The sequence below is a fragment of the Sparus aurata genome, chromosome 17 (assembly GCF_900880675.1).
Source record: "Sparus aurata chromosome 17, fSpaAur1.1, whole genome shotgun sequence".
Classification (NCBI taxonomy): Eukaryota; Metazoa; Chordata; class Actinopteri; order Spariformes; family Sparidae; genus Sparus; species Sparus aurata.
This window is the reverse complement of record NC_044203.1, coordinates 19,888,681-19,900,754: the sequence shown is the minus strand read 5'-3', so window position 1 is coordinate 19,900,754 and position 12,074 is coordinate 19,888,681. Positions and strand designations below refer to the sequence as shown.

Sequence of the window (12,074 nt, the reverse complement as noted above, 5' to 3'; positions counted from 1 at the left end):
GAGAAAAGACACAGTTGCACCACAGTGTTCTCAATCCATCTACTTCCTTCTTTGAAATTGTGTTTCTGAGAGCGTCACTGGTGCATGTCATCCTTTGTCAGGATGCTATTTCAGCAAGAAGAAATTGCAAAACAATAATAGGCATCTTTCTCACTCCTCTTTTTTTATTAATTCAAATGATTCCAATGGGATTAGAAGGTAGATGGTTGTAGCTGGTGACTAAAATATCAAGCATCCTCCAAAATTGAAATTCAAACATGCAGTGCGCTACGATATTAATCGCTTAAAGTAGTGCGGTTTTCATGCACCTCTTTGTAATAGAGCTGTGATATTATACTTTAACACTTAAAGCATGTGATGATGACATTATGTTTGTGTGCTGCCTTTAGTGTTTCTGGGAGAAAGAGATTTAATCTTCTAATAGCTCAGCTGCATCATTTATTTTTTATTTTAACGGAGAGGCTGTCAAGATTCAGTCAGCCTCAATCTCACAGCTTTCACTTGCTTGGTTTAAAGAAGAGAACAGACTGAGAGCACTGACAGCTATCATATTTCAGTGGCTTCTTTAGTCTTTGTTCCTTCTGTTGATGCTGCACAGCTGAGAGCTACTGCCTGCTGATTGATCACTGAGCTCCAGGTTATATCTGCGCTGCCTGTTATAGACCTTATAGACAGTGTATGTGACATTGTATATTATACATACGTCGCAGTGTTTTTCACTATAACCATAGAACATTTTATTTTTTACAAATCACTTCTCATTAGTTAATAGACAACAAACCGGACGTTGGTTATTTGGACTCACATGATGTTTGGCGTACAATGAGTCTAATTTGACAGAGCTGTGAGTGTGACCACGGTCACTTGATGATGGAGGTTTCTTTTTCCTTTTTTCCTACTCAGGATTCAAAAAGACAATTTTGCATTTGTATACTGTTTTAGGCAATGTTTTTTGTTCGCAAAATGCACATTATGGACACCACTGGGGGAATTTGGTTCCTTAAAGTTCCCTGCAATTATACAGTAAACATATGAATAGAAATTCAGTGTAATTCCTTGATGGCAGAGCCCAGAATTTGGGACATTGATCACCACAATGACTGAAATCCTACTATAAAAGACTACTGTGTATTTCCTTGATTTTCTCATGTTGTCCTCTAATTTTTATAATGCAGTCTGCCCGAAACATTATAAAAATCTGTCCACTCACCGAGTTGATCGATGAAAGTGGAAATGGAGATTAAAAAGTTGACAATTCACTCTCATATTAGGCAAAAGGAGGGCAGCTGACAGTAGTTTTGCTGGATTTGTTTTGAGATTTGATTAAGATTTGAAAATATGATACAAAAGTCTAGGACAAGAGTGCCCTCTAGTGATTAATGAATACATGTACAGAAAATAACACTACCATCACCCAGAATCACAGCACCAAGGCTGAGTGCATGCACAGGTTGGTATTATGAATATAATAAACATGAATAAACATAAAGTTCTGTTTATTTAGAAAACATTTATTTCATGAAATCAGTTTTTTACAGTGTATAATACTGTTTTCTACATACATCTGCTTTGACATCAGTGCATGAAGGATGGAAATATAAATAAATTATGATCTAATTCTCTATAAAATGGCACAAAATGGAGCTGATGTAAATTAAAAGTTAGACAATAATGTTTAAATGTAGTGTAAAAAACAAAAGGTCCATGAACCGCCCATAAACTAATTCACAATTCCTCAATTCATGGCACTATTTTGGAGGAAACTGATGAAACAAATAGCAGATTGTACTTTTGCAAAGTAGATAAAACCAGTCCTTTAGAGCTCATCGTGTTGGTAGACGAATTCCCTCACAGTTATAAAACCATCTTCATCTTCATCCTCGTTTTTGAAGATGTCCTCCACCATCACTTCATGATGGGTGTCATTAGGCGAGTATCCGTGTTTCTGAAATTCTTTCTTCAGGTACTCTTTCACCTGTAGTGCACAGACAGAATGAGGATAACAGATACCAACAGAAAAACAAATACATATCAGCTCTTGGTACATCAAGAAAAGCAGTTCAGAGGAATTTCACACCTCCTCCCTGGAGAGCTTCCAGTCATCGTTGAGATCCATCTCCCGGAACGACTCGTGTGACCTGGGACCATTTTGGATGTCCATGAGCTCAATGTCAAAAATGAGGGTACTGCCTGGAGGGATCTTGCCTGTATACAAACAGAAACATTAATGTTAGAGAAGCACAGATATGGTCACACAGGAAGAAGGGGAGATCCGATGCAACAGACCCCCCTCTAACATGTCTTTTTTTCATGTATGTGTTACCTTTTCCTTCCTTGCCATATCCCAGAGATGGAGGGACGGTCAGTTTCCTGCGCTCTCCTTTGCACATGTCCTGCAGACCCTTATCCCAACCTCTGAGTGCTTCTCGGATCCCAAGAGTGAACCATACTGGATTCTTATCCCCATCTTTGCGGCTGTCAAGAGTTAGAAAGATTCATCACAGTTTATTTGATAAAGAAGTCCAGTACACACAAAACTGATATGACAGATATGTACAATAAGAGTTTTGTGATGTGGATGGAGACTAGTACAGGTTCTTACCACTGCTGGGCAGCATCAGTGTGTATGCAATTAGATATAGATTGCAGCTTTGTCAAGCAGGGACCCCATGCTGCCCCTGCACAAACACTTTGACAAAATGACTCAACATGCAGCATTTTTTTTACAGCTTCTAGCAACAAATTACCTGGAGTGAAACATGGTGCCATTGCTCTCCAAGAATCCGTCGTAGTGAACAAGTAGCATGTCTCCATATTTTGACTTGCGGTAACACATGAAGGGTTTATGTAAAACTTCAATTTTCACTTCTGGCTCGGGCAGTTTTCCCCCAGCGACGGACACAAACAGTGAAGGCAGTAGCGAACAAATGGAAAAAAGGAGCATTTTGTTAGACGATAGCTCACTTGCTAACAGAATTCACTAAAAAAGCTAATTTAAAACCTTCCATAGAACACTGTAACTAAAATAGATACATGGCAGGGATGTCAACTACGTGGCAGCCAACTTCTGCGATGAACGCAGCCTCTGTTTGGCTGTCTGCCCTCCTCCTGCTACTATTGGATAACATCACCCATAAGCTCCGCCCATAACACAAACTCTCTTATTCTATTGGTTCTCGGTTGTTTCAATCGCCTCAGTCAACACCCACACTACATAAATCCCTCTGATGTGAATGGGAGGGGCGTCGTCGGCTGCTCTCGTGATCGCATAGAGCCACATTCACGAAAAAGTTTACGCACTTTTATCTACGTAGCAGAGATCTAAAGCCGAGGACGCTACTCCACAAATCACACTCGGGGCCCGATGGAGTCGCGGCAATCAGCTGTGCATCATATCTTGTTATGATAAACAAGTAATGAACGGCAAAAACACATAATTAAACAATGGAAGGAATGCTGTATAAATGGACCAATTACATAAGCGGTAAGTCAAAAACACAGTGGGTGGGTGTTTTCGGCCGTAGCGCTCGTTTTAAGGCAGCTACTGTAGCTAGCATGACATCGTCTTAGCGCACTTGTGTTGAGTTGATAGGCAGCGGCCAGGCTAACGCTAGCATTCAACTGTCGGAGCTTATACATCACTTTAATTTAGCAAGTTTTTGTCTGACTTTGCAAAGTGGTGTGTACCGAACTGAAAGTTAACCTTATTTATAAAGTCTAACGGGTAGCGCTAGCTAATTTAGCTTGCTCCCACCATCTGTCATTATAATCTGATTTAACAACTGCTTAGCTGTTGCTAGCATAACGTAGCGTAAGAGGTAACTCTTTGCAACTTGACTTTTAAATACCCATGCTCATGCTGATACGCATACTCAACGTTACAGAAATGATTTTTTAATAAAATGTATTTTTTTTTTTTTTTTTTTTTTTAGGTTGGCAGCCTCGTTGGTTTGTGCTTGATGGAGGAACTTTGTCTTACTATGACTCTCAAGAAGATGCCTGGAAAGGCTGCAAGGGCAGCATTAAAATTTCAGTTTGTGAAATCCAAGGTCGGTATGGCTCACTTTTTCCTCTGTACTGCGTTTCATTGTGCAAGTGTGAGTACTTGGTTTCCTACTGCCTTTTGGATGTAGTTCTGACAAGCATATTTCATATTTCCATTTTTTAAATTAGTTCATTCCTCTGACTCTACACGAGTTGACCTGACCATACCAGGAGAGCAGTACTTTTACCTCAGAGCCATCAATGCTGCTGAGAGGCAGAAATGGCTGGTGGCACTGGGAACAGCCAAAGCTTGCCTTACTGACAACCGGACAAAGAGAGAAAAAGGTATATGGATGCCATAAAATCCAAATATGGGATAGCATGAGGTCCTGTTGTAAAATACTGTAAATGTTTTCCCAAATGTTGACCCATGTGCTGTCACTATTACAGAGCTCCAGGAGAACACAGAGGCACTGAAAACTAAGATGTCAGAGCTCAGATTGTACTGTGACCTTCTTCTACAACAAGTAAACAAGATCAAGGAGAATGATGAGCTAGGGGACACAGTGGAGGTATGGATGAGCCAATGAAATAAGAGACGTTGCTGTTGGTGTGAAACTGCAGCATAGGCTAACGCATTTGCAATTGATGTGTGCTCATGCTTACTAACTGACCAGACAAGCAGAAAATATTCTCACAAGTACCTAAAAAAAAAAAAGAAGGGAGTTTTAGCTTTACAGATTTGAGCCCATTTCAATCAAACAACGTATTTGTCCGGACATTCAGAGCGGTGTTGAGATGCATGGCAGTGTTAGCTAATATGTGTGTTTGTCTGCCCTTTTCAGACGGGCATTGACACTGGAAACATGGTGAAGTCTACGTGCACAACTTTCCTTAAGACTCTAGAGGAATGCATGCAGATAGCAAATCGTACTTTCAGTACGGATATGGCAACACAGAGTCCACCAGGATCCCCTCCAGTAGCAGCCATCAAACCTCAGAAGGTATGTTACAGCTCCTGTTTCTAATTGGATAATAACATCTTTATACAGTATGACTTGTTGTCATAAATAAATATTTATATATAGATATATAAACTGTAATCCCCTCATGTCTTTTTTTTTTATCCCACAGATTAAGCCTGTCAATCATTTAAATCAGAACCTTGGAGAAAAGTAGGCTGCTTTTTCTTCTTTCATTATGTATTTATGTTGACTACACTGCTTCTTCCATTTATCATTATGTGCCACATAAAGTAGCATTCACAAAAGTGAGCCATAAATGAAAAAAGCCTTTTAAATGTTTTCTGCTGATACAGTCATAGTTTGTTTTAATGTTTCATTCCTGTGGTACCACACACTTACCAATGATATTTTCCTAAAAGAAGGTCATCCAAATCCATCAAGTTTTAGAATTAACACACTGCACTTAAATTCATTCCAGATGGAGGGATTTGGGCGAAACCTCAGGAGAATCAATTGCACACGAGAACCAGAGCCTCGACTCTGGAGCAGAGGGACCAGATGAGCCAGATAGACCAGAACACCATTCTTCCCCATCAGGTAAGTCAGGTGGCCCAACCTCTCACCTTAAGTGCTGCTCTGAACTGACAACCATTACTGCATACCATAAAACCGAGACCACATCAGCCTAAAGAGCGGTGGCTGTTGTGTGTTCATTATCTGACCTGATGCGGATAGATTATTGGCTTTTAGTGTGCGGACAGTGATGGATGCCCAGTTACATTATTGCATTTCCCTCAGCAGTACAAAGGGGAAGTTGCTGCCAGCGAAAGAAAACAGGATCAGCTGTTTCCAATGTATTGTTTTAAGTTATCCATACATACGCATACATTCTCACTGTAAGATGCGTTAAACGATACAATAAAACAGAATTATTAAGGAAAATTGCCATTTATTGATCTTAAAGGGAAGATGATGGAAAACTACAATCTTATCGTTCCTGCTTGCTCTGTCCTCTGTAAGCATTTCAGTTCACACTAAATCGTGCTAAGGTTCAGTCACAACTGTAACCAGTCACACCATACCACACCCATGTGATGTTGGGTGTCCTACTTGGAGATTTTCAACCTGTTGAGGTCTGTGCAGCAATGCTTAAACTTCTCTCAAAATGGGGTGTTGCTCTTGAATTTTTTCATATAAGATTACTGAAACCGTAAATTGAGGATGAGCATGAGCTTTGTATCAGTGTTCCCTGCCAGTGGTTGAAGAGAATGAGTCTAAATGTTAGTTGTGCAAGCCACCAACGTTCTGCTTTCACAATTTTCTACACCCAGTGTGATGAAACTGAGCTTTAAATCAGTTGTGATAGACATTTTGACTGACACCATATTTTGTATGCTTGTTCAAGCCTTCTTTTTGTCTACTGTGATGCACAGACATTGATGAAGCCAATGGCAACAGCTCGGTCCACGAGCAGCCAGCTGATCCTACCTTACACACTACCCAGAATACCTCTGAGACTGAACACTACGAGTCACCAGCCGAGGAGGATGAGGACAGTGAAGTTGGTGAGACGGAACAAGAACAGAAGCACAAACTGGACCAAAGTCAAGAAGAACATGACAACAACAACAAGGAAGTTAACGCTGCTGTCGAGCCTCAGCACCAACAGGAAGCAGTTCCAGACCAAGAGGAGGCTCAACATGAGGGCGAGACTCGCAGAGATTCAACCGAGTCAGAAGACACAGAGCAGGTGGAAACTTTCTTCAGCACAATGAGTCACAGGTACGAAAATGCTACTCAGGAAGGTCACATCCTTTAGGACACACAACTGTATGAACTTACTCTATGTGATATATCACAATGACAGTATTAGGATTAACCAATCTAAGCTATATGTAGTATTTTTGAGGCACTGCACTTCTGCTGCACAGTTACTTACACAGTTGATGGAAATGTATTAATTGTTACTACCGTGTTGCACAGAGTAATTCTATAAGATTTGGAATATTTTAACTGAATCCATTTCAAGATGTCATGATCAGTGTTTTATATTAGTGTGTTCTCTCTTGATCACATGACACAGAGAGGCCCGCATCTGATGTTTCGGTTTGTAAAGCTTTTTTGTTTCACTCTGTATTTCAAAAATATGACACTTTCTTTTTTTTAAAAGACCTCGAAGAGTGTTACTGAACAATGGACTAGAGTGTTTATAATCATTTATTGTAATATTCGTAAATGTTATTATTATATTGGAGTTGATCTCTGTATTCAACTGCAAGACGGGGACTACAGTATGCACATTTTGGAGTTGTTATTTTAAAATTGATGAGACAGTTTAAGAGCAACTAATTTGAGAAAATGAGAAGAAACGGCTTTGTGAAGTTGTAGGCAAAGTAGCAGAATAGTCTCAGGTATTGTCAGGCATAGAACTGCATGACACTGTGTGAATCATTTCTCTGGTTTGGTTTTGACCTTTGTACCCTTTTCTTTTTCTGTTTGATTTGATCAAATAAAAGTTGAAATGGCATACTTACCTCTAATACATTCTCCTGTTTGAATCTGTTCCACTTTTTTTAGATTTAGTGATATAAGACTGGACGACGACAATGGTATCCCTACTCAAGAGTTTTTGGACTCATGCTATGCAATAGTGCCTGTATTAGGTAGGCTGGTCACTTTTACTCTCTCCTCCTTTTAACCTGCAACTCTGTTCCTCTCTCTCATGATGCCACACATGTGGTCCTTTCACCCTTTATAACTTTTATAAGGAAATATTGTTTCTGCTATTTGTCTTGTCATTTGTGCATGCTGTCTCATTCATCTTGTCTCTGCTAAATGAGGTGGAGGCTTGCTGTCGTGGATTCATCATCATTCTTTTCTTTAATTCCTTCATTACTTGCCTCTGCACCTGTATGTCTTTCAGTGGTTCTGTTTATTCTTTGCAGCCTATCATATGATTCGCTCAAACATGTTCTTGTGTCTGCATGTGTCCTTGTCTTTGTGTACACGTCTGCACAGTGTACTCCTGTACACATTGACAAAAAAAAAGTGAAATGGACACAAGAAGGTGCTGGCCATCTTTCTCAGAGTTGGCCCAGTATTTAAGTGGTGAGGTTGGATTAGGATTGTTGGTCATCGAAATTTTTTGGTGGTATGACATTCATGACATTAAAGCGAATTTGAATGAGAGTTTTGAAGATAAACTTTGTTCAGTTTGCACACATGTAGTAATATTAACCTAAATTTCATATTCACGAGCAATATACCACGGTGGATTTTATAATAGTCCTGTTTAAGTTTAAAAATTAAATGAATCTCTATTAAATAATTAATTTTTTGCTTTGGAGATATCAGCGGTGAAGATGTCTGTCTTCTCTTGAACATAATGGATCTAGTTGGCCCTCAGCTTGTGGTGCTCAATGGGGAAAAAACTTATTTAGTAAACCCGACAGCAGTGTGTCTTCCCAGAAATTGGTTACTCAAGATTATCCAGACCTTGTTGAGAGCATTTTCACATAGGAAATGTTTTCTTTTTACATAACTAAACCATCACTGTGCAGAAAGAAGCTTGCATGTGCTCATGGACAAGAGGGTCATGCTCGTGAGAGTACAGGATGTAAAATGTCCTTAAGTAGATTTCTGCACAGTGATATGAAAAGAAAAATAATCAAAGTGTTTTTTTTGTTTTGTTTTTTGGGGGCCTTAAGTGCCAACACCAAGTGCCATCTAGTTCAAGTATATTCCAGATATCTTACACACCTCGACATCTGATATCTCCAAAACCTGCAAACGTACACAATCTAGATGGATAAATAGCACTGCAGATGAGACAAAAACATTTATTTGAGATTTTGAGGTGAACTGTCCCTCAAGTGCCGCTCATCTCTATTTGTGCTTTTCAGCTGTGACATCTCCCATAAAATCTTGATCCAGGTACCAGTGTTTGATATCCTTTGTCAGAATTGCTCAGGATATTAGCTCTTCTAGTGGGATACAGGCCTTCATTATTTTCTCATCAAATCTGCGGTCAGAAAAGTGAATCTCTCTTCTGAAGGTGTTGCACAGGGTTTTCTTTCCTCTTCATCGTTGCTTTAAAAAACTACTGCAGCTGCATTGTTTACTACTAACTTTGAACAGCTATAACATCACGATATAGACACAACAAGATAATCTTCATAAGCAACAAAGAAATGATCATGGATTCTCTCTTCTCAGACAAGCTGGGCTCCACAGTGTTTGCACCAGTTAAAATGGATTTTGTTGGAAATATCAAGGTACGTGATGACCTAAACCAGACTTCACTGTTCCACAAAAGACATCGTTACATATTTGTTCATCATAAAGTACAAACATATAGCGTGTCACCCTTTTTATTCTTGATCTGTCGGTGTACACAAGACCAGATAACTTATTGAGAAAAGTTTTTTTTTTATGAGTTGTTCAGAATTTGAGTAGAATCAGGATCTATTCCCTGCTTGTGTCACTATATCACCCTCTCTCTTCACCCTGCAGAAAATTAACCAGAAGCTGATGTCCGACCCCGACAATTTCCCAACACTTCAATCCATCGTGCTGCATGAAATCCACACAGATGTTGCCCAGGTGCGCAACTCTGCCACAGAGGCTCTGCTGTGGCTCAGACGAGGCCTCAAGTTCCTCAAGGAGTTCCTGTCGGAGGTGAATGCAGGAAACCAAGACATCCAGGGAGCGCTAAGTGAGTCTGATTTCTAACACAGACATCTACAAACAAGTTCAAATATATGGAACGTTTTCAATAATTTTGTCATGTGTGTATTTTTCACCCAGATAATGCCTATGGAAAGACTCTTCGGCAGTACCACGGATGGGTTGTGCGAGGTGTATTTGCTGTAAGTATTTCTTACTCTCACCATTACTTTTCTCCTCTGAGGTCCATCAGTTCTTGTATTGTGACTGTTACATGCCTTTTTTTCCCAGCTGGCGCTGAGAGCCGCCCCATCTTATCAAAGTTTCAGTGCTGCCTTGGTGTCAACAGAGGGCGAAGAAAAGAAGAGCGGCTTCACCAGCGGCATGCACAGGGACCTGGGAGTGTACCTGCCTGCGATGGAGAGGCAGCTGGGAATCCTAGATGTCCTGTATGAAGAATACAACCTTGAGTCTGATGAAGTGGTGTGAAAACATGAACAGAGAAATGATCCGACTTCAAGGAAAGACAGAACCTGGCTGCAGGGGCAGAGTAGTGGCTGACCACTGAAGGAAGGCGCCTGATGCATCAAGAGCATCTCGTGTACAAAATGGTGTGAGCATGTCCCGTATCAGTGTGAGGTGTTTCCAGTGGTTGTTGAACTCTACGACAGTAGAGGGTCCAGGTTTGAAGAAGGTATTAATGTCTGTATTTAGGAGCCCATGAGGGGAAAAGCACGAATTAAAAATTAAGACATTATGGTTTGACATAAAGTGTAGTTTCTGGGTCTTGTTTAAAAGACCCCTGACAGTGTAGGAGTTTTCAGCCCTGTTATGCAGACTCAGACCATAATGATTCATGGTGACTTTTGTTTCGGGTGTACATTTTGTCGCTATATTGTGGCTTTTTATGTACTATACATGTTTGAAGGTACATAACCACATAGTATTTGTCTCTAGTAACTTCTCTGGAAAACCATTTGTGATTGAACTGATCAGAATGCAAAGAAAGGTTTTACCAACATTGTCCCATTTCCTCCGATTCATGACACAGGGTGTTACTCGTGACTTAACACAATGTGTTATTTAACTACAAACAATGTCTGATTGTTACTATGCCCAATATATGCCTTAAGTATGTGATGGAACTGCATACTTGGCTGACTTTTAGTGGATTAGGTAAACACGTTTTCTTGCACTGACTGTTGAAGTTAAGTGGTAATTATGATCAATATTGATTTTTTTTCCCTTTCCCTGCTGTTTGACAATGTATTTGTTTTGTTTTACATCACTAACACGTTAGGAGCTATTGCTCTAGAGACTCTCTGCGGGACCAAAAAAGAAAGGATTGTCATGTGAATGGCTTTAAGCCTCTGCTGCCTCCAACACACAATAATTAAATAATACAGTGAAGCTGTTGAAGAACTGACAACTGCTGAATATTTATGTGGACATCCTCTGCACAAGCCTATGCATAGTATGCATTGTCACAATGTCTATTTATGTGTTAAGTTATAAAGTTCACATTCATGTCATCGGGACCATGTCAGTCCTGCTCTCTGTGTGAATGTATGGACATTTGTATCCCAGAGCATGTTTACTGATAGCATGGTTTTATGTATTAGGTAACATAGGTGCCAATGGAAACTCTAAATATAGGTGAAGGCCTAGAATTAACCAAGTTAATAAATAATCCTGAAGGGAATAGGTTTAAGTTAAATGCATTGCTTCTTCATGTCTGTGCTGGATGAACATAAACATCCAACAAGTCTTCTCTCCAGATTCTTCACCATGTGGTTCATGCACTGTTCTAAATATACAGTACAGAAGTGTTGTTACCAGCTGTACTCAATATTCTATGATGTCGATTCAACAACGATACAATCAGCGGTATGACTCCACCTCCCGGCCACGTTAAAGTTTGTTCCTAGATTCACTTAGCCATGCGGACAAAGCAGGGACCTCCTCGTAGGCCTTTTTTAAACACCATGTAGTATTTGTAACTTTATTCTAACTTTTCCTTTTTTTAGTTTTCAGGAATGTGCACAGTAATATTTCTCTGATTAAGTCATTTGCAGTAGGTTTACATAACAGGTGTGCAACAGGCTGATTTCCTGTCACAGATAAAATCCAATGTTAATCCTGATATTATGCTATTGTAATATTACAAACATTTGATGTTTTTTTTCTATGATTGTATATAAGATGCTATTGGATTTTTACATAATAAATAATGAAGTCATCTCAGTGTGTGTCCAATCAAATATTTGATATTGTGGTAAAATAACCACGTTTCTATTTATCATTGATGCAATGTAACTAAATGTACTAATTTACTGCACTTCAGTACAATTGCAAGGTCCTTGAACTTTGAGTATTTGCATTCTCTGTTACTTTATACCACACCACTTCATTTATTTGATAGGTTGAGTTATAAGTTACTTTGCAGATTGCATACTGCAT

The 12,074-nt window shown here is 39.6% G+C and overlaps 2 protein-coding genes across 2 annotated transcripts; one reads left to right on the top strand and one right to left on the bottom strand.

The window, feature by feature from the left end:
• Positions 1 to 1,490: 1,490 nt before the first annotated feature.
• Positions 1,491 to 3,109, bottom strand: fkbp14 (FKBP prolyl isomerase 14). The gene is made up of 4 exons (XM_030392785.1): positions 2,748 to 3,109; positions 2,324 to 2,475; positions 2,078 to 2,205; positions 1,491 to 1,975 (listed from the first exon to the last, which is right to left on the bottom strand). The coding sequence occupies exons 1-4, from the start codon at positions 2,942 to 2,944 to the stop codon at positions 1,817 to 1,819; spliced, it is 636 nt and encodes a 211-aa protein (XP_030248645.1). The 5' UTR covers positions 2,945 to 3,109; the 3' UTR covers positions 1,491 to 1,816.
• A 335-nt stretch (positions 3,110 to 3,444) lies between these two features.
• Positions 3,445 to 11,858, top strand: plekha8 (pleckstrin homology domain containing, family A (phosphoinositide binding specific) member 8). Its single transcript, XM_030394651.1, has 13 exons — positions 3,445 to 3,484; positions 3,933 to 4,049; positions 4,174 to 4,329; positions 4,435 to 4,556; positions 4,830 to 4,988; positions 5,119 to 5,159; positions 5,428 to 5,546; positions 6,383 to 6,731; positions 7,527 to 7,612; positions 9,165 to 9,223; positions 9,462 to 9,663; positions 9,756 to 9,817; positions 9,906 to 11,858. Exons 1-13 carry the CDS (start codon positions 3,445 to 3,447, stop codon positions 10,101 to 10,103), a joined length of 1,710 nt encoding a protein of 569 aa, XP_030250511.1. The 3' UTR covers positions 10,104 to 11,858.
• Positions 11,859 to 12,074: the final 216 nt, after the last annotated feature.

What these genes read in the sequence shown, in the direction of transcription:
- fkbp14 (XM_030392785.1), bottom strand. Translation starts at nt 2,944, where the DNA reads ATGCTCCTTTTTTCCATTTGTTCGCTACTGCCTTCACTGTTTGTGTCC. An exon ending in GGCACCATGTTTCACTCCAG is followed by an intron (nt 2,476 to 2,747) that starts GTAATTTGTTGC and finishes AACTCTTGACAG; the next exon opens with CCGCAAAGATGGGGATAAGA. An exon ending in ATATGGCAAGGAAGGAAAAG is followed by an intron (nt 2,206 to 2,323) that starts GTAACACATACA and finishes GTTTGTATACAG; the next exon opens with GCAAGATCCCTCCAGGCAGT.
- plekha8 (XM_030394651.1), top strand. Translation starts at nt 3,445, where the DNA reads ATGGAAGGAATGCTGTATAAATGGACCAATTACATAAGCG. An exon ending in AGCTAGGGGACACAGTGGAG is followed by an intron (nt 4,557 to 4,829) that starts GTATGGATGAGC and finishes TGCCCTTTTCAG; the next exon opens with ACGGGCATTGACACTGGAAA. An exon ending in TGCAATAGTGCCTGTATTAG is followed by an intron (nt 7,613 to 9,164) that starts GTAGGCTGGTCA and finishes CTCTCTTCTCAG; the next exon opens with ACAAGCTGGGCTCCACAGTG.